Source organism: Eleutherodactylus coqui, chromosome 6 (genome assembly GCF_035609145.1).
Source record: "Eleutherodactylus coqui strain aEleCoq1 chromosome 6, aEleCoq1.hap1, whole genome shotgun sequence".
In the NCBI taxonomy this organism is placed as follows: Eukaryota; Metazoa; Chordata; class Amphibia; order Anura; family Eleutherodactylidae; genus Eleutherodactylus; species Eleutherodactylus coqui.
This window is the reverse complement of record NC_089842.1, coordinates 67850902-67871484: the sequence shown is the minus strand read 5'-3', so window position 1 is coordinate 67871484 and position 20583 is coordinate 67850902. Positions and strand designations below refer to the sequence as shown.

The 20583-nt window shown below is 50.2% G+C and overlaps 1 protein-coding gene across 5 annotated transcripts in view; it reads left to right on the top strand.

The window, feature by feature from the left end:
- The window catches only part of LOC136632205 (nicotinamide N-methyltransferase-like), a 43851-nt gene that overhangs the window by 3525 nt on the left and 19743 nt on the right, over nucleotides 1–20583 (top strand). For 4 of the 5 annotated variants that reach the window (XM_066606928.1, XM_066606926.1, XM_066606925.1 and 1 more), the window contains exon 3: nucleotides 18126–18336. In XM_066606928.1, coding sequence (XP_066463025.1) covers nucleotides 18126–18336 — 211 coding nt within the window. The remainder of the gene's footprint in view (nucleotides 1–18125; nucleotides 18337–20583) is intronic. The other variant, XM_066606929.1, reaches the window with a different exon arrangement.

Below are 20583 nucleotides of genomic sequence, written 5' to 3'. Positions count from 1 at the left end.
AAATTGTTTACAAAAATTATATGACTGAGCCTTGTGGGCCTAAGAAAAATTGCCCTTTCGGCGTGATTATGTGAGGTTTCAGGAGGAGGAGCAGGAGGAGGAGGAGGAATATTATACACAGATTGATGAAGCAAAAATGTCCCCGTTTTTGATGATGATAGAGAACGATGCTTCCATCCGCGGGTGCAGCCTATGTATTGCTTAGGTATCGCTGCTGTCCGCTGGTGAAGAAGAGAAGTCTGAGGAAATCCAGGCTTTGTTCATCCTGATGAGTGTTAGCCTGTCGCACTGTCGGTTGACAGGTGGGTACGCTTATCCGTGATGATTCCCCCAGCAGCACTAAACACACTCTCTGACAAGACGCTAGCCGCAGGACAAGCAAGCACCTGCAGGGCATACAGCGCGAGTTCGTGCCACGTGTCCAGCTTCGACACCCAGTAGTTGTAGGGGGCAGAGGCATCACCGAGGACGGTCGTGCGATCGGCTACATACTCCCTCACCATCCTTTTACAGTGCTCCCGCCAACTCAGCCTTGACTGGGGACCGGTGACACAGTCTTGCTGGGGAGCCAGAAAGCTGGCAAAGGCCTTGGATAATGGTCCCCTGCCTGCGCTGTACATGCTGCCTGATCTCTGTGCCTCCCCTGCTACCTGGCCCTCGGAACTGCGCCTTCGGCCACTAGCGCTGTCGGATGGGAAGTTTACCATCAGTTTTCCACCAGCGCCCTGTGGTATAGCATCATTCTCAAAGCCCTTTCCTCTTCGGGAATGAGAGTAGAAAGGTTCTCCTTATACCGTGGGTCGAGCAGTGTGTACCCCCTGTAATCCGTAGTGGCCAGAATGCGTGTAATGCGAGGGTCACGAGAAAGGCATCCTGACATGAAGTCAGCAATGTGTGCCAGGGTACCTGTACGCAACACATGGCTGTCCTCACTAGGAAGATCACTTTCAGGATCCTCCTCCTCCTCCTCCTCCTCCTCCTCCTCCTCCTCTGGCCATACACGCTGAAAGGATGACAGGAAAGCAGCATGTGTACCCTCAGCAGTGGGCCAAGCTGTCTCTTCCCCCTCTTCCTCATGCTCCTCCTCCTCCTCTGGCCATACACGCTGAAAGGATGACAGGCAAGCAGCATGTGTACCCTCAGCAGTGGGCCAAGCTGTCTCTTCCCCCTCCTCCTCATGCTCACCCCCTCCTCCTCCTCCTCAACGCGCTGAGATATAGACATGTGGGTGCTCTGACTATCCAGCGACATACTGTCTTCCCCCGCCTCCGCTTCCGAGTGCAAAGCGTCTGCCTTTATGCTTTGCAGGGAACTTCTCAAGAGGCATAGCAGAGGAATGGTGATGCTAATGATTGCAGCATCCCCGCTCAGCATCTGGGTAGACTCCTCAAAGTTTCCAAGGACCTGGCAGATGGCTGCCAACCAGGCCCACTCTTCTGTAAATAATTGAGGAGGCTGACTCCCACTACGCCACCCATGTTGGAGTTGGTATTCCGCAATAGCTCTACGCTGCTCATAGAGCCTGGCCAACATGTGGAGCGTAGAGTTCCACTGTGTGGGCACGTCGCACAGCAATCGGTGCACTGGCAGATGAAACCGATGTTGCAGGGTCCGCAGGGTGGCAGCATCCGTCTTGGAGTTGCGGAAATGTGCGCTGACCGGCGCACCTTTCCGAGCAGGTATGACAAGTGGGGGTAGCTTTTCAAAAAGCACTGAACCACCAAATTAAAGACATGGGCCAGGCATGGCACGTGCGTGAGGCTGCCGAGCTGCAGAGCCTCCACCAGATTACGGCCGTTGTCACACACGACCATGCCCAGTTGGAGGCTCAGCGGCGCAAGCCAGCGGTCGGTCTGCTCTGTCAGACCCTGCAGCAGTTCGTGGGCCGTGTGCCTCTTCTCTCCTAAGCTGAGTAGTTTCAGCATGGCCTGCTGACGCTTGCCAACTGCTGTGCTGCCGTGCCGCGCGACACCGACTGCTGGCGACGTGCTGCTGCTGCTGACACATCTTGATTGCGAGACAGAGGTTGCGTAGGAGGAGGAGGAGGAGGGTGGTTTAGTGGAGGAAGCATACACCACCGCAGATACCACCACCGAGCTGGGGCACGCAATTCGGGGGGTGGGTAGGACGTGAGCGTTCCCAAGCTCTGACTCTGTCCCAGCCTCCACTAAATTCACCCAATGTGCCGTCAGGGAGATATAGTGGCCCTGCCCGCCTGTGCTTGTCCACATGTCTGTTGTTAAGTGGACCTTGGCAGTAACCACGTTGGTGAGGGCGCGTACAATGTTGCGGGAGACGTGGTCGTGCAGGGCTGGGACGGCACATCGGGAAAAGTAGTGACAACTGGGAACCGAGTAGCGCGGGGCCGCCGCCGCCATCATGCTTTTGAAAGCCTCCGTTTCCACAAGCCTATACGGCAGCATCTCCAGGCTGATCAATTTGGCAATATGCACGTTTAACGCTTGAGCGTGCGGGTGCGTGGCGGCGTACTTGCGCTTGCGCTCAAACAGTGGGGCTAGCGACGTCTGGACGCTGCGCTGAGAGACATTGCTGGATGGGGCCGAGACAGCGGAGGTGAGGGTGTGGGTGCAGGCCAGGAGACGGTAGTGCCTGTGTCCTCAGAGGGGGGTTGCATCTCAGTGGCAGGTTGGGGCACAGGGGGAGAGGCAGTGGGGCAAACAGGAGGCGGTGAACGGCCTTCGTCCCACCTTGTGGGGTGCTTGGCCATCATATGCCTGCGCATGCTGGTGGTGGTGGCTCCCCAGCTGATCTTGGCGCGACAAAGGTTGCACACCACTGTTCGTCGGTCGTCAGGCGTCTCTGTGAAAAACTGCCACACCGTAGAGCAACTTGACCTCTGCAGGGTGGCATGGCGCGAGGTGGCGCTTTGGGAAACAGTTGGTGGATTATTCGGTCTGGCCCTGCCTCTACCCCTGGCCACCGCACTGGCTCGGCCTGTGCCCACACCCTGACTTGGGCCTCCGCGTCCTCGCCCGCGTCCATGTCCTATAGGCTTACCCCTACCCCTCAGCATGGTGTATTACCAGTAGTGCAAAAACAGAACGCTGTAATTAAATGTGCCGCTTATTGGCCTGTGGTTGGAGACTGACTTCGCTTACGGAACGCCAGGAAATAATTTTGCGCAAGCCTGCTGTAACACTTAGCTGGCTATGTATGAATTAGAAGGACTACTACACCCAGCACAGACCCAGAACACTGAGGACAGTCACAGGCAGCCCAAATAGATTTTTTTCCCCAAATGTTTTGGCAAAGGCCCACTGCCTATATTCAATAAATATATCTCTTCTCTCTCTGCGTCACCGCTACTGGCCCTGGAGTATGTCAAATAACTGCAGAGTGTTGCACTGTGGACTGGAATACAGCGGTGATTTAACAGCCAACACAGACCCAGGAAATAATTTTGCGCAAGCCTGCTGTAACACTTAGCTGGCTGCGTATGAATTAGGATGACTACTACATCCAGCACAGACCCAGAACACTGAGGACAGTCACAGGCAGCCCAAATAGATTTTTTTCCCCAAATGTTTTGGCAAAGGCCCACTGCCTATATTCAATAAATATATGTCTTCTGTCCCTGCCTCACAATATATGTCTTCTGTCCCTGCCTCACAATATATGTCTTCTGTCCCTGCCTAACCACAACTTCTGGCCCTGGAGTATGAATAATTACTGCAGGGCGCAATGCTCTGCACGGCCGATATACAAAAAAAAAATGTGCAACACTGCAAAAAGCAGCCTCCACACTACTGCACACGGTTAGATGTGGCCCTAAGAAGGACCGTTGGGGTTCTTGAAGCCTACAATACTCCTAACACTCTCCCTATAGCAGCTCCGGCACCAACAGCACTTTCCCTCCTCTATGTCAGAACAAATCTGTGGCGAGCCGCGGGAGGGGCCGATTTTTATACTCGGGTGACACCTGATCTCGCCAGCCACTCACTGCAGGGGGGTGATATAGGGCTTGAACGTCGCAGGGGGAAGTTGTAATGCCTTCCCTGTCTTTCTATTGGCCAGAAAAGCGCGCTAACGTCTCAGAGATGAAAGTGAAAGTAACTCGAACATCGCGTGGTACTCGTCACGAGTAACGAGCATCTCGAACACGCTAATACTCGAACGAGTATCAAGCTCGGACGAGTACATTCGCTCATCTCTAGTTATGAGTTTTAAGAAAGCTTTATAGTTTGGTGTCAGCGCATGAAATGAGCTGATCACATGCACAGCCAGCTTTCCATTGAATTGATTAAAAGTCAAAAAAATCTATTAGTGTTTTTGCTATCTTCATAGCTGCCTTTCATGGCAGAAATATGAGGTTTGACAGACCCAACTGCTGGACCCTACATGTCTGGAAACTAAGAACTGAGCAAAATAGAACATGATAGAAAAATCCATTTAATTTAGGATTGTTTACCGGATTCGAAGTCAAATATCTATTATATTACCAGAAGTACTAAGTGTATATTATATTAGCACTACATTACTAAATTAATATTATATTACTACCTCAAGTACTGCCTGTGCAAATATTGTTCTGAATTTTGTCCACGCAGAAATTCCGCACGCGGCCCTAATCCCAGGATTAGTCAGCAAGGTGGATGAGATTTTGTAAAAATCTCGTCCATAAGCTGCGGCCAATTCGTTGCAGACAGTGTTCAAACAGCCATGCGGCGCGGAAAGTTAATATGCAGCATGTCAATTCTTTTTTTTTCGCACAGTGGCCTCTCTCTTCTCTAAGGGGAGAGATGGCCGCAATGGAAAGGCAGACGGTGAAGCTGCTCCAAAACCCGCAGCGGCAATTTACCAGAGGATTTTCGGTGCGGCCAATCCGTGAGAATTCTGCTGGAAATCTGTCCCATGTGAGGGAACCTTCACCTGTAGCTACTCATAATGACAGTTCAGGAACGATTTTCTGCAGCAACCAGCAACTTAAATAGGATCACATACTTGAACATAGTCATACAATTTTAGTGAACTACTTACAATACTTAATCACTTCAGTGAGCTGACTTTATTATATTTTTTATATATATTTTTTTAACCCTTCTCCTTGAAAGAAAAATTTTGATAGCTGTAGAAAAAAAAGTCCATTAAAACCGCCAAATGGGTAAAATCTATAAAAAGTGTCTGGTCCTTTAAGACACTTATTAGAGATGAGCGAACGTACTCGTCCGAGCTTGATACTCGTTCAAGTATTAGCGTGTTCGAGATGCTCGTTACTCATAACGAGCACCACGCGATGTTCGGGTTACTTTCACTTTCCTCTCTGAGACGTTAGCGCGCTTTTCTGGCCAATTGAAAGACAGGGAAGGCATTACAACTTCCCCCTGCGATGTTCAAGCCCTATACCACCCCCCTGCAGTGAGTGGCTGGGGAGATCAGGTGTCACCCGAGTATAAAAATCGGCCCCTCCCGCGGCTCGCCTCAGATGCGTTGTGAGATAGCTGAGGGACAGTGGTATCGTGTTGGAGCTGCTGTAGGGAGAGTGTTAGGAGTTAGTGTAGGCTTCAAGAACCCCAACGGTCCTTCTTAGGGCCACATCTAACCGTGTGCAGTAGTGTGGAGGCTGCTTTTAGCAGTGTTGCACTTTTTTTTTTTTGGTATATCGGCCGTGCAGAGCATTGCGTCCTGCAGTAATAGTCCAGGGACAGAAGTGTGGAGGCAGGGAGAGTGGTAGGAGTTATTGTAGGCTTCAAGAACCCCAACGGTCCTTCTTAGGGCCACATCTAACCGTGTGCAGTAGTGTGGAGGCTGCTTTTAGCAGTGTTGCACTTTTTTTTTCTTTGGTATATCGGTCGTGCAGAGCATTGCACCCTGCAGTAATACTCCAGGGATAGAATTGTGTAGGCAGGGCCAGAAGACATATATTATAGATTGAATATACGCAGTGGTCCTTTAGAAAAAAATATTTGGAAAAAATCTATTTGGCCTGCCTGTCACTCTGCTCAGTGTTCTGGGTCTGTGTCTGCTGGGGTAGTAGTTCTCCAAATAAATACGCAGCCAGCTAAGTGTTACAGCAAGCTTGCGCCAAATTATTTCCTGGCTCTGAAATCACCGGTCTGTTGCAGTTAATAACAGTGCAACACTGCAGTTCCGTGACACACACATCAGGGACAGAACTGTGTAGGCAGGGCCAGAAGACATATATTATAGATTGAATATACGCAGTGGTCCTTTAAAAAAAAATATTTGGAAAAAATCTATTTGGCCTGCCTGTCACTCTGCTCAGTGTTCAGGGTCCGTGTCTGCTGGGGGTAGTATTTCTCCAAATAAATACGCAGCCAGCTAAGTGTTACAGCAGGCTTGCGCCAAATTATTTCCTGGCATTCCGTAAGCGAACTCAGCCTCCAACCACAGGCCAATAAGCGGCACATTTAATTACAGCGTTGTGTTTCTGCATTCCTGGTAATACAGCATGCTGAGGGGTAGGGGTAGGCCTAGAGGACGTGGGCGCGGCCGAGGACGCGGAGGCCCTAGTCCGGGTGTGGGCACAGGCCGAGCTCCTGATCCAGGTGTATCGCAGCCGACTGCTGCGGGATTAGGAGAGAGGCACGTTTCTGGCGTCCCCACATTCATAGCACATTTAATGGGTCCACGCGGTAGACCTTTATTAGAAAATGAGCAGTGTGAGCAGGTCCTGTCGTGGATGGCAGAAAGTGCTTCCAGCAACCTATTGTCCACACAGAGTTCTGCACCGTCCACTGCTGCAACTCAGAATCCTCTGGCTGCTGGTCCTCCTTCCTCCCAGCCTCCTCACTCCATGAAAATGAGACATTCTGAGGAGCGGGCAGACTCCCCGGAACTGTTCTCGGGCCCCTGTTCAGATTGGGCAGCAGTGGTTCCTCTCCCACCAGAGGAGTTTATCGTGACTGATGCCCAACCATTGGAAAGTTCCCGGGGTCCGGGGGATGAGGCTGGGGACTTCCGGCAACTGCCTCAAGACCTTTCAGTGGGTGAGGAGGCCAATGACGATGAGACACAGTTGTCTATCAGTGAGGTAGTAGTAAGGGCATTAAGTCCAAGGGAGGAGCGCACCGAGGATTCTGAGGAAGAGCAGCAGGACGATGAGGTGACTGACCCCACCTGGTTTGCTACACCTACTGAGGACAGGTCTTCAGAGGGGGAGGCAAGGGCAGCAGCAGGGCAGGTTGCAAGAGGCAGTGCGGTGTCCAGGGGTAGAGGCAGGGCCAGACCGAATAATCCACCAACTGTTTCCCAAAGCGCCCCCTCGCGCCATGCCACCCTGCAGAGGCCGAGGTGCTCAAAGGTCTGGCAGTTTTTCACTGAGAGTGCAGACGACCGACGAACAGTGGTGTGCAACCTTTGTCATGCCAAGATCAGCCGGGCAGCCACAACCAGCAGCCTCACCACCACCAGCATGCGCAGACATATGATGGCCAAGCACCCCACAAGGTGGGACGAAGGCCGTTCATCGCCTCCGGTTTGCACTGCTGCCTCTCCCCCTGTGCCCCAACCTGCCACTGAGACTAACCCCGCTCTGAGGACACAGGCACTACCGTCTCCTGGCCTGCACCCACACCCTCACCTCCGCTGTCCTCGGCCCCATCCACCAATGTCTGTCAGCGCAGCGTCCAGCCGTCGCTAGCGCAAGTGTTTGAGCGCAAGCGCAAATACGCCGCCACGCACCCGCACGCTCAAGCGTTAAACGTGCACGTAGCCAAATTTAGCAGCCTGGAGATGCTGCCGTATAGGGTTGTGGAAACGGAGTCCTTCAAAAGTATGATGGCGGCGGTGGCCCCGCACTACTCGGTTCCCAGTCAACACTACTTTTCCCGATGTGCCGTCCCAGCCCTGCATGACCACGTCTCCCGCAACATTGTACGCGCCCTCACCAACGCGGTTACTGCCAAGGTCCACTTAACAACGGACACGTGGACAAGCACAGGCGGGCAGGGCCACTATATCTCCCTGACGGCACATTGGGTGAATTTAGTGGAGGCTGGGACAGAGTCAGAGCCTGGGACCGCTCACGTCCTACCCACCCCCAGAATTGCGGGCCACAGCGCGGTGGTGGTATCTGCGGCGGTGTATGCTTCCTCCACTAAACCACCCTCCTCCTCCTCCTCCTCCTCCAACGCAACCTCTGTCTCGCAATCAAGATGTGTCAGCAGCAGCAGCACGTCGGCAGCAGTCAGTGTCGCGCGTCGTGGCAGCACAGCGGTGGGCAAGCGTCAGCAGGCCGTGCTGAAACTACTCAGCTTAGGAGATAGGAGGCACACGGCCCACGAACTGCTGCAGGGTCTGACAGAGCAGACCGACCGCTGGCTTGCGCCGCTGAGCCTCCAACCGGGCATGGTCGTGTGTGACAACGGCCGTAACCTGGTGGCGGCTCTGCAGCTCGGCAGCCTCACGCACGTGCCATGCCTGGCCCACGTCTTTAATTTGGTGGTTCAGCGGTTTCTGAAAAGCTACCCACGCTTGTCAGACCTGCTCGTAAAGGTGCGCCGGCTCTGCGCACATTTCCGCAAGTCCCACATGGACGCTGCTACCCTGCGCACCCTACAACATCGGTTTAATCTGCCAGTGCACCGACTGCTGTGCGACGTGCCCACACGGTGGAACTCTACGCTCCACATGTTGGCCAGGCTCTATGAGCAGCGTAGAGCTATAGTGGAATACCAACTCCAACATGGGCGGCGCAGTGGGAGTCAGCCTCCTCAAATATTTTCAGAAGAGTGGGCCTGGTTGGCAGACATCTGCCAGGTCCTTCGAAACTTTGAGGAGTCTACCCAGGTGGTGAGCGGCGATGCTGCAATCATTAGTGTCACCAATCCTCTTTTATGCCTCTTGAGAAGTTCCCTGCCAAGCATAAAGGCAGACGCTTTGCACTCGGAAAAAGAGCCGGCGGAAGACAGTATGTCGCTGGATAGTCAGAGCACCCTCCTGTCTATATCTCAGCGCGGTGAGGAGGAGGAGGAGGAAGATGAGGAGGAGGGGGAAGACACAGCTTGGCCCACTGGTGAGGGTACACATGCTGCTGGCCTGTCATCCTTTCAGCGTGTATGGCCTGAGATGGAGGAGGAGGAGGAGGAGGAGGATCCTGAAAGTGATCTTCCTAGTGAGGACAGCCATGTGTTGCCTACAGGTACCCTGGCACACATGGCTGACTTCATGTTAGGATGTCTTTCTCGTGACCCTCGCGTTACACGCATTCTGGCCACTACGGATTACTGGGTGTACACACTGCTCGACCCACAGTATAAGGAGAACCTTTCCACTCTTATACCCGAAGAGGAAAGGGGTTCGAGAGTGTTGCTATACCACAGGACCCTGGCGGAAAAACTGATGGTAAAATTCCCATACGACAGCGCTAGTGGCCGAAGGTGCAGTTCCGAGGGCCAGGTAGCAGGGGAGGCGCGGAGATCAGGCAGCATGTACAGCACAGGCAGGCCAACACTCTTTAAGGCCCTTGACAGCTTTATGGCTCCCCAGCAAGACTGTGTCACCGCTCCCCAGTCACAGCTGAGTCGGCGGGAGCACTGTAAAAGGATGGTGAGGGAGTACGTAGCCGATCGCACGACCGTCCTCCGTGACGCCTCTGCCCCCTACAACTACTGGGTGTCGAAGCTGGACACGTGGCCTGAACTCGCGCTGTATGCCCTGGAGGTGCTTGCTTGTCCTGCGGCTAGCGTCTTGTCAGAGAGGGTGTTTAGTGCGGCTGGGGGAATCATCACAGATAAGCGTACCCACCTGTCAACCGACAGTGCCGACAGGCTAACACTCATCAAGATGAACAAAGCCTGGATTTCCCCAGACTTCTCTTCTCCACCAGCGGACAGCAGCGATACCTAAGCAATAGGTAGGCTGCACCCGCGGATGGAAGCATCGTTCTATATCCCCATCAAAAACGGGGACCTTTTCGCTTCATCAATCTGTGTATAATATTCCTCCTCCTCCTCCTCCTCCTGCTCCTCCTCCTGAAACCTCACATAATCACGCCGAACGGGCAATTTTTCTTAGGCCCACAAGGCTCAGTCATATAATTTTTATAAACAATTTTTATACGTTTCAATGCTCATTAAAGCGTTGAAACTTTCACCTCCACCAATTTTTATTTTAACTGGGCTGCCTCCAGGCCTAGATACCAATTAAGCCACATTAACCAAAGCGATTAATGGGTTTCACCTGCCCTCTTGGTTGGCCATGGCCAATTTTTCTGATGTACATTAGTACTGTTGATACAGCAATTTTTGTGGGCCCTCGCCTACAGTGTAATCAAATGAATTTTTAGCCCACCTGCATTACAGCTGACGTTACATCCGCTGTGTTGGGCAATGCAATGGGATATTTTTATGTACCGCCGGTGGGTTCCAGGGAGCCACCCATGCTGTGGGTCCACAGGGAGTTGTAAATGCATCTGTTTCCACTTCTAAAGAACCCCAGTCTGACTGGGGCATGCAGTGTGGGCCTAAGCCCACCTGCATTAAACATGACATTACTACCTCAGCTGTGATGGGCAATGCAATGGGATATTTTTATGTACCGCCGGTGGGTTCCAGGGAGCCACCCATGCTGTGGGTCCACAGGGAGTTGTAAATGCATCTGTTTCCACTACTAAAGAACCCCAGTCTGACTGGGGCATGCAGTGTGGGCCGAAGCCCACCTGCATTAAACATGACATTACTACCTCAGCTGTGTTGGGCAATGCAATGGGATATATTTATGTACCACCGGTGGCTTCCTGGCACCCACCCATGCTGTGGGTCCACAGGGAGTTGTAAATGCATCTGTTTCCACTTCTAAAGAACCCCAGTCTGACTGGGGCATGCAGTGTGGGCCGAAGCCCACCTGCATTAAACATGACATTACTACCTCAGCTGTGTTGGGCAATGCAATGGGATATATTTATGTACCGCCGGTGGCTTCCTGGCACCCACACATGCTGTGGGTCCACAGGGAGTTCTAAATGCATCTGTTTCCACTTCTAAAGAACCCCAGTCTGACTGGGGCATGCAGTGTGGGCCGAAGCCCACCTGCATTAAACATGACATTACTACCTCAGCTGTGTTGGGCAATGCAATGGGATATATTTATGTACCGCCGGTGGCTTCCTGGCACCCACCCATGCTGTGGGTCCACAGTGAGTTGTAAATGCATTTGTTTCCACTTCTAAAGAACCCCAGTCTGACTGGGGCATGCAGTGTGGGCCGAAGCCCACCTGCATTAAGCACGACATTACATCAGCTGTGATGGGCACTGCAATGGGATATTTTTATGTACCGCCGGTGGGTTCCAGGGAGCCACCCATGCTGTGGGTACACACGGAATTCCCATTGCGGAGTTGTACCTGCCTGTGACTATATATAAAAAAATGCGGTCTGACTGGGGCGTGCAGACACCTTGACAGAATGAATAGTGTGTGGCACATAGGTTCCCCATTGCTATGCCCACGTGTGCAGCTCCAGATGGAGGTGGCACAGGATTGGATTTCTCATTGCTTCTGTACAGCATTGTGGGCTATCGCCCTGCCCCTTTTAAAGAGGGTCGCTGCCTAGCCGTGCCAACCCTCTGCAGTGTGTGCCTGCTTTTCCTGTGGCAGACGCACTTATAAATAGACATGAGGGTGGCATGGCATGAGGGCAGCTGAAGGCTGGGCAGGGACAGTTTGGTGTGCGCTGTGGACACTGGGTCGTGGGGGGGGGGATTTGGCAGCATGTAACCCAGGAGACGTGGCAGCGGAGTGTCATGCAGGCAGTGATTGTGCTTTGTTGGAGGTAGTGTGGTGCTTAGCTAAGGTATCCATTGCTAATGAGGGCTTTTCAGATGTTAAAGTTGTTGGGGGGGGGGCACTCTTGCTGCTATTGTGGCTTAATAGTGGGACCTGGGAACTTGAGATGCAGCCCAATATGTAGCCCCTCGCCTGCCCTATCCGTTTCTGTGTCGTACCCATCACTTTCTTGAATTGCCCCGATTTTCACAAATGAAAACCTTAGCGAGCATCGGCGATATACAAAAATGCTCGAGTCGCCCATTGACTTCAATGGGGTTCGTTACTCGAAACGAACCCTCGAGCATCGCGATAATTTCGTCTCGAGTAACGAGCACCCGAGCATTTTGGTGCTCGCTCATCTCTAACACTTATCCTTAAGAGGTTAAGTCAACAATACTCATTCCTGAGCCACTGTGCTTTCATAATAGTATTCTAACTTTGTAATATAGTTTCTGTTGCGAGTTCGACCCAGGATATGACTAATGTCCTACCAATATGTGCAAATATTGCAATACATAATTTAGTCAGACATTCATTTTCTAGCATGTTTTTTTTTTAAAGAGAAGTATGTCATACTCTTCTAAGTAAAAGATTTAGTGAGAAGGGTTAGCACATTGAGGGCCTAGGGAAATATTGCAACAGCAGGAAAAGCTTGGTGCCCAAGGCAGAACTTTCACAATGTCGCCACCTCAATACCTTTGGTTCCAGAAGTTTAGAATTAAATCTGTTGGTTAGGCAATAGAGATGAGCGAACATTCTCGTCCGAGCTTGATGCTCGCTCGAGTATTAGGGTACTCGAGAAGCTCGTTACTCGAGTCAATTCCATTTCCCTCCCTGCATGTTTTGCGCCATTTTCTATCCCACCCCCCTGCAGTGAGTGGCTGGCGAGATCAAGTGACCGCCGAGTATATAAGGCAGTCCTGCCGGCTGCTCGCCTCAGACACACGCTGGCATAGATTAGGGAGAGTGCTGTTCCTGCTATAGAGAGAGTGTTAGGCTACTGTTTGCATCTGCAAGAACCCCAACGGTCCTTCTTAGGGCCACATCTGACCATGTGCATTACTGTTGTGGCTGCTAGGAGCAGTTTTGCACCAATTATTTTTTTTCATCTTGGGCTCTGCAGACTATTGCGTTCTCAGTCTGCATCCAATTATACAGAGTATAGGGGAAGTATTGGTGAGGCAGGGACAGTGCTAGTGTAAAATCCTGTCAACAAGTACCCCAAAAAAGCTCCTACTTAGGGCTATCTGTGCGCGTGTGCATTACTGTTGTGGTGGCTTGGAGTTGTAGTGGATCACTATTAGCCAGCTTGGCCTTTCTGCAGGCAAGCATATAATTTTTTCAGCCTACAGTGTGCGATACAGTACCGCTGTCAGACTCCAAGTGCAGGCCAATATTCGCCTAATTTTTTACAACGCTCTGCGTCTGCTGTATTCGAAATACACCATGCTGAGGGGTAGGGGTAGCCCTAGAGGACGTGGCCATGGACGCGGAGGTCCAAGTGAGGGTGTGGGCACAGGCCGAGTTCCTGGTCCAGGTCAATCGCAGCTGGCTGCTGCGGGATTAGTAGAGAGACAAGTTTATGGGGTCCCCAGCTTCATATCACAATTTATGGGTCCACGTGGTAGACCTTTATTACAAAATGAGCAGTGTGAGCAGGTCCTGTCGTGGATGGCACAAAATGCATCCAGCAATGTATCGACCACCCAGTCTTCTACGCCATCCACTTGTGCAACTCTGAATCCTCTCGCTGCTGCTCCTCCTTCCTCCCAGCCTCCTCACTCCATGAAGATGACACATTCTGATGAGCAGACAGACTCCCAGGAACTGTTCTCAGGCCCCTGCCTTGATTGGGAAAAAATGGTGATGCCCAACCTTTGGAAAGCTCCCGGGGTCCGGGTGATGAGGCTGGGGACTTCTGGCAACTGTCTCAAGAGCTTTCGGTGGGTGAGGAGGTCAATGATGATAAGACACAGTTGTCAGACAGGCACTTGTCAGACCTGCTCGGCAAGGTGTGCTGCGTCTGCACACATGTCCACAAGTCCACCACGGACGCTGCCACCCTGAGGACCCTGCAACAGCGGTTTAATCTGCCAGAGCACTGGCTGCTGTGTGACGTGCCCACACGGTGGAATTCTATGCTACACATGTTGGCTAGGCTGTATGAGCAGCGTAGAGCAATAGTGGAATACCAAATCCAACATGGGTGGCGTAGTGGGAGTCAGCATCCCCAATTCTTTACTGAGGAGTGGGCCTGGATGGCAGACATCTGCCAGGTCCTCGGAAACTTTGAGGAGTCTACCCAGATGGTGAGCAGCGATGCTGCAATCATTAGCATCACCATTCCTCTGCTATGCCTGCTGAGAAGTTCGCTGCAAAGCATAAAGGCTGACGCTTTGCGGTCAGAAAAGGAGACGGGGGAAGAGAGTATGTCGCTTGATAGTCAGAGCACCCTCATGTCTATCTCAGCGCGTTGACTTGGAGGAGGGGGAGGAGCAGGAGGAGGAGGGGGAACAGACAGCTGGGCCCACTGTAGAGGGTACCCATGCTGCTTGCCTCCCATCTGTTCAGCGTGTATGGCCTGTGGACGAGGAGGAGGAGGATCCTGAAAGTGTGATCTTCCTAGTGAGGACAGCGATGTGTTGCGTACTGGAAACCCTGGCACCCATCGCTGACTTCATGTTAGGATGCCTTTCTCGTGACCCTCGTGTTAGATGCATTCTGGCCACTACAGATTACTGGGTGTATACTCTTCTCGACCCCCCGGTATAAGGAGAACCTTTCCCCTCTCATTTCGGAAGAGGAGAGGGGTTCGAGAGTGATGCAATACCACAGGACCCTGGTGGACAAACTGATAAACTGGTAAACTTCCCATTTGACAGCACTAGCAGCATAAGGCGCAGTTCCGAGGGCCAAGTAGCAGGGGAGGTGCGGAGATCAGGCAGCATGTTCAGCACAGGCAGGGGAACACTCTCCAAGGCCTTTGCCAGCTGTATGGCTCCCCAGCAAGACTGCGTCACCACTCCCCAGTCAAGGCTGAGTCAGATGGAGCACTGTAAAGAGATGGTGAGGGAGTACGTAGCTGATCGTACCACCATCCTCCGTGATGCCTCAGCTCCATACAACTATTGGGTGTCAAAGCTGGACACGTGGCACGAACTTGTGCTGTATGCCCTGGAGGTGCTTGCTTGCCCTGCCGCTAGAGTCTTGTCAGAGAGGGTATTTAGTGCAGCTGGGGGAATCATCACGGACAAGCGTACCCGCCTGTCAACTGCCAGTGCCGACATGCTTACATTCATAAAGATGAACAAAGCCTAGACTTCCCCAGACTTCTCTTCTCCATCGGCGGAGAGCAGCGGAACCTAAAGATTCTTTTCGCTGCAACCGCAGATAAAAGCACTCTTCTCTATCACCAGTAAAATGGGGCATTTAGCTCTGTCAATCTGTCTCTGGCATTAGTCCTCCTCCTGCTACTCCTCCTCCAGAAACAACATGTCATCTCGCTGAACGGCCAATTTTTCTGCGGCCCAAAAGGCTCATCTAAATCTACCAATTTTTTTAACACTTTTTCAAAGTTTCAAAAGTATTTAGACTGTAACATAAACCAATTTTTTCCACAGGGCTGCCTCCAGGCTCTGTTACAAATTAAGTGACAGTGAGGTGTATCTTTAAAAAAATGTTTATGGGTTTCACCTGCCCTTTCGGTTGATACATTTTTCAGAGGTACACTTGTACTCTTGGTACACTAATTTTTGGGGCCCATGCCTACACTCTTATCCAACTAATTTTTCCGGCCTTCGCCTACGCTCATGGTATCCCAACGTTTCAGAGGTTGGCCTATACTATTACTACAGAAATTTTACTGGTGTCTGCCTGCCTGCCTATACTTCTGCTTCAAGAAAGTTACAGGGGGGTCTGCCTATACTGCTGCCACTTACATGTTAAAGGGGTCTGCCTATACTGCTACCACTTGAATATTACAGGGCTCTGCCTATACTTCTGCAATGTAAATCTTACAGGGGTCTTCCTATACTGCTGCGACAAGGATGTTACTGGGGTCTGCCTATACTGCTGCCCCGTTAATTTTACTGGGGTTTGCCTATACTGCAGCCACAAGGATGTTACTGCGGTCTGCTAATACTGCTGCCACGTTAATGTTACAGTGGTCTGCCTATGCTTATGCTACTTAAATGTTACAGTGGTCTGCTTATACTGCTGCAACAGAAATGTTACTGGGGTCTGCCTATACTTCTACTACAGACATGTTACAGGGGTCTGCCTATGCTTCTGCAACATAAATGTTACTGGGGTCAGCTTATACATTTGCTACAGGAATATTACAGGGGCCTGTGTATACTATGGGTGCACTAAGTCTTCCCATCGCGGTGTTCTACCTATCTGGCCCCCAAAAAACCCAGACTGACTAGGGCATGGCGTGTGGGCCACGGCCAACATGTATTTCCTCTCACGCAACCGCAGCTATCCGGGGCACTGCAATGGGATTTCTTTCTGTACCGTCTGTGTGTTCCTGCTAGCCACCCATGCTGTGGGTGCACACAGAATTCCCATTGAGGTGTTTTACCTGTCTGTCCCCAAAACACTGACAGACTTGGGTAGGGTTCAGAGTGCAGATGGTTTAACCCTTGCGTTGTCGATGAGGTAGCCGACACCCAAACAGAATGAGTAGTGTGTGGACACATGGAGTCCCCATTGGATGCAGGGTCGTGCGGGGGGGTTGGGCAGCATGTAACCCAGGAGAAGAGGCAGCGGTATGCCCTGCAGGCAGTGATTGTACTTTGTTGGAGGTAGTGTGGTGCTTAGCTAAGGTGTGCCTTGCTAATGAGGGTTTGTCCAAAGTAAAAATTGTTGGGGGGGGGGGCACTCTTGCCGCTATTGTGGCTTAATAGTGAGACCTGGGAACCTGAGATGCAGCCCTGCATGTTGCCCCTCGCCTGCCCTATCCGTATCTGTGTCGTTTCCATCACTTTCGTAGGTTTTGAAGATTTGCACAAAAGAAAACCTTAGCGAGCATCGGCGATATACAAAAATGCTCGAGTCGCCCATTGACTTCAATAGGGTTCGTTACTCGAAGCGAACCCTCGAGCATCGCAGAAAGCTCGACTCGAGCAACGAGCAACCGAGCATTTTGGTGCTCGCTCATCTCTATTAGGCAATCATTAATTTATTTGCCCTGTCTTCCCCATACTTCCAATCCAATACCCAGTATTTCTGTGATACAAACATTTCCTTTCCTTTATAAGTTTTGTACATTGTAATTGTGATGAATGATAAATGCTCTGGTCATTTCTTGATGTAATTTTGCACTTTTATGATTTTTTAATTTTAGTATTTGGCCCAAAAGTCAAACCAGTATGTGGCACAGTGGATCAACTAATTCATACAATATCTTTAAATTGCACTACAATAACATAACATACAGTGAGAAAGATACCAGTAAACACACTTTTTTTTAAGCTCTATGGCAGTGGTGGCGAACCTATGGCACGCGTGCCAGAGGCAGCATGCAGAGCCCCCCCCCCTATTGGCATGCGCCGCCATCGGCCGCCCACCACTTGTAAATACCGGCAGGGGCCGCGGCTCCCCTGCCGGCATTCACTCAGCTGCTGTGCTAACATCGCCGATACCGGCACACACTGTGATGTCAGTGTGCAACCGGGATCGGACGGCACTGGAGTATTATGTCACCACCGGAAGTAAGGGGTGGCGACATAATACACCTGTCAGAGAACTCGTTCACTACCCCAGTTTCTGATTGGCTGGGGTTGGAGGACTGCGGTGAGTCTGAGAGCTGCGGGCACGAATCTGGAAGCGCTGGCACGGGCAGTGCCCTGGCATAGAGGACAGCGGCGAGGCAGGGAGCACCGGGACAGAGGACAGCGCCAGGCTGTGATGGGGAAGGGCTATATTCACATAATGCTCCCATTCACTCAGACCTGCAGATCTGTTTACACACTGTCTGCAATCTCTACCTCTTCTGTTGTTACAACACTAATGTTATAGCATGTCAGTGTCCACATTATATTGGGTTTAGTAGCCATTTAGCCAGAATGTCTATGGATTCCCAACTTCTACAATTATCCTGGGACAGCAAAGGTGTGGGAAATACTGTCTCCCTGCTGATTGGACCAAAAACAGAGCAATGCAGCATGGGAAGTAAGGGAAAGGAAGTACATGATAGTGAATTACTGGCAGAATAGTAGGCTTGCAACATGCTCCCTGCCTAAAAGTGGATTGCAGACAGCAGGATAGCAGAAAAATAGGGAAAACCATCAGAAAATGATAGAGAAAGGAAAACAGTTATATTTTAGAAACCTTCTTAAAAACTCAGGTATGCTTTAAACATGATTTTATTTTTCATCAGGTCGTGTAAAAGGCCAAAGCCTCATCGAGATTGGTGCTGGTCCCACTATACATTATATACTATCTGCATGTGAAACCTTTGAAAAGATCTACCTTACTGATTATTCCCAAGAAAGCTTAGATGAAATTAAGAAATGGCTAAATAGAAACAATGATGCTTTTGATTGGTCTCCCTACATAAGATTTGTGTGTGACCTTGAAAACAATGGGTACGTATTACTCTATAAAGCAAACATAAGTAAACGTGCAAGCTGAATGAGTATGCATGGCTGTATTCTAAGCATATTGTCTTCTAAAGTGTTCTGTGCATTGAGTATGTGACTTGGAATTAGTGACTTTGGATTCAGGGACTTTGGAAGAGTCACTGGTATTTATTTTATGCTTATCTATTTGAATTTCTGCATATTTTACTTTTATCTAGTCTATCTGTACAATCCCCATTTAGAATGTGCTCCATGATTGATAATGCCTTGTGCCATGGAAGGCATTGAACAGCCATTCAAGGGTGCATACCGCTGTTTTAAATGTGAGCATGTTGCATATTTGGAAGCCCAGATCCTGGATCTAAATGCGCAGTTTGCAACACTGAGATCCATTGCCATCATGGAAAAGCATTTGCTACTCACTGAGCATACACTTGCTTGGGCAGATGTGGGGATAGATAGTAGTATGGGAGTGCAGGATGATCAGGCAGCTAGCTGGGTGACAGAAGGAGGGGTTGAGGGAAGGGATCAAAGGAGGCTAATCCTGAACTGGAACACCCCACTAAGTTTACAAAGTTGGCAGATGAGGGAAATGCTATTACAGGATTAACACTACTGCAACATGACATGGCCTTTGACTGGCAGGGGGATGTCTGCTCCAGTAAGAAGGAGAATAGGAACACAGGGCAGCATAAACAGGTCCTGGTAGTGAGGGACAGACAGGGTAATCTGCTACAAAGATCGAAATCGTTGAACAGTGTGTTGTCTTCCTGGCGCTCGAGTTCAACACGTCGCGGATCAGGTTGACAGATTACTGGGAGGGGCTGGTGAGGATCCAGCGGTCATGGTGCACAATAGCACCAAAGACAAAGTTAGAGGTAGGTGGATGGTCCTTCAAAATAATTTCAGGGAATTGGGATGTAAGCTTAGGGTAGGAACCTCCAAAGTAGTATTTTCTGAAATACTAACGGTACCACGTGTCACACCAGAAAGGGAGGGGAGATTATGGAGGTAAACAAGTGCCTCAAGAGTTGGTGAAGGAAGGAGGGGTTTGACTTCTTGGAGAACTGGAATGACTTTGCTGTTGGCAACAGGTTCTACCAGTTTAACCCAACAAGAAGTTTAGACCCACCTAAAAAAAGTCGCTGGGTCCCAATGGCATATACCTGTGGGTTCAAAGGTAATTAAGTTATGTGATATGCAGATTGTTTTTTTCTTATACTAAGGGCTCTATACTGGTGGGGTCTGTTCCACTGGAATGGCACATCGCCAATAGTGTGCAAATATTCAAAAAGGGTTCAAAAAGTGAAACTGTAAGCTACAGGCTAGTAAGTCTTACTTCTATCATGGGTAAAATGTTTGAGGGGATTCTAAGAGATGCTATCGTGGAGTACATCAAGGAAAATACTGTAGTTCTATAACTCCATATCAATATGGGTTTATGAGGCATCAAATGAAAAAAAAAAGGGGTTGGTACCGTGATAGCCAGTAGAGCAATGTGTGATTGTTCTCAGAGCGAGAAACCAAGTAATCTTGTAGATATACCTTTTAATGGCTAACAAAAATGCATGATGTTACAGCAAGCAAGCTTTCGGGGATATCTCGCCCCCTTCGTCAGGCTAAGGAATGAAATTAGTTTGGATGGCACATAATTATAAAATACAGATGCGGAGGGGAGGGGAGGAGAGCACATTCCTCTGATAAATAAATGTTCACACACAGAAATTTGGGACTGTTTTGCACTCAAAACTTAAAACAACAAACAAACAGAGCGGAGACATACATCGTAAATCAGTCCACTGAGCACTGGACAGTTTTATGATGTTTCTTATCTCTCCTTCAACCTGCACATGGAAGGTGATGCAGCACCACCTAGTGAATGGCAAAATTATTACAAGTGAAGTTCTGAGTTTTTATAAAGTTTTAAAGCAAAAGGAAAAAAGAAATTTTTGATTAGGAGGAGAACATCCCTCCTGACCTCCTTCAGACCTTTCATATTTTCCACTAATGCAAGAATCCCAGGCTGAGGTTCAATCCATTCTTGAGGGTGTCAAACATGACCATAAATTTGTACTCCCAAATTCTTCTGTGATGCTGCGACTTGAAATTGCCCTTCAGTATAATAACTCTCATCTGCTTTATGCTGTGTCCCTGACCACAAAAATGTTTTGCCACAGGTAGTTCAGTCTTTCCCTCTGTAATTGAGTGGCAATGAGATCTCATCCTGGCTCTCAGTTTTTGTCCTGTTTCCCC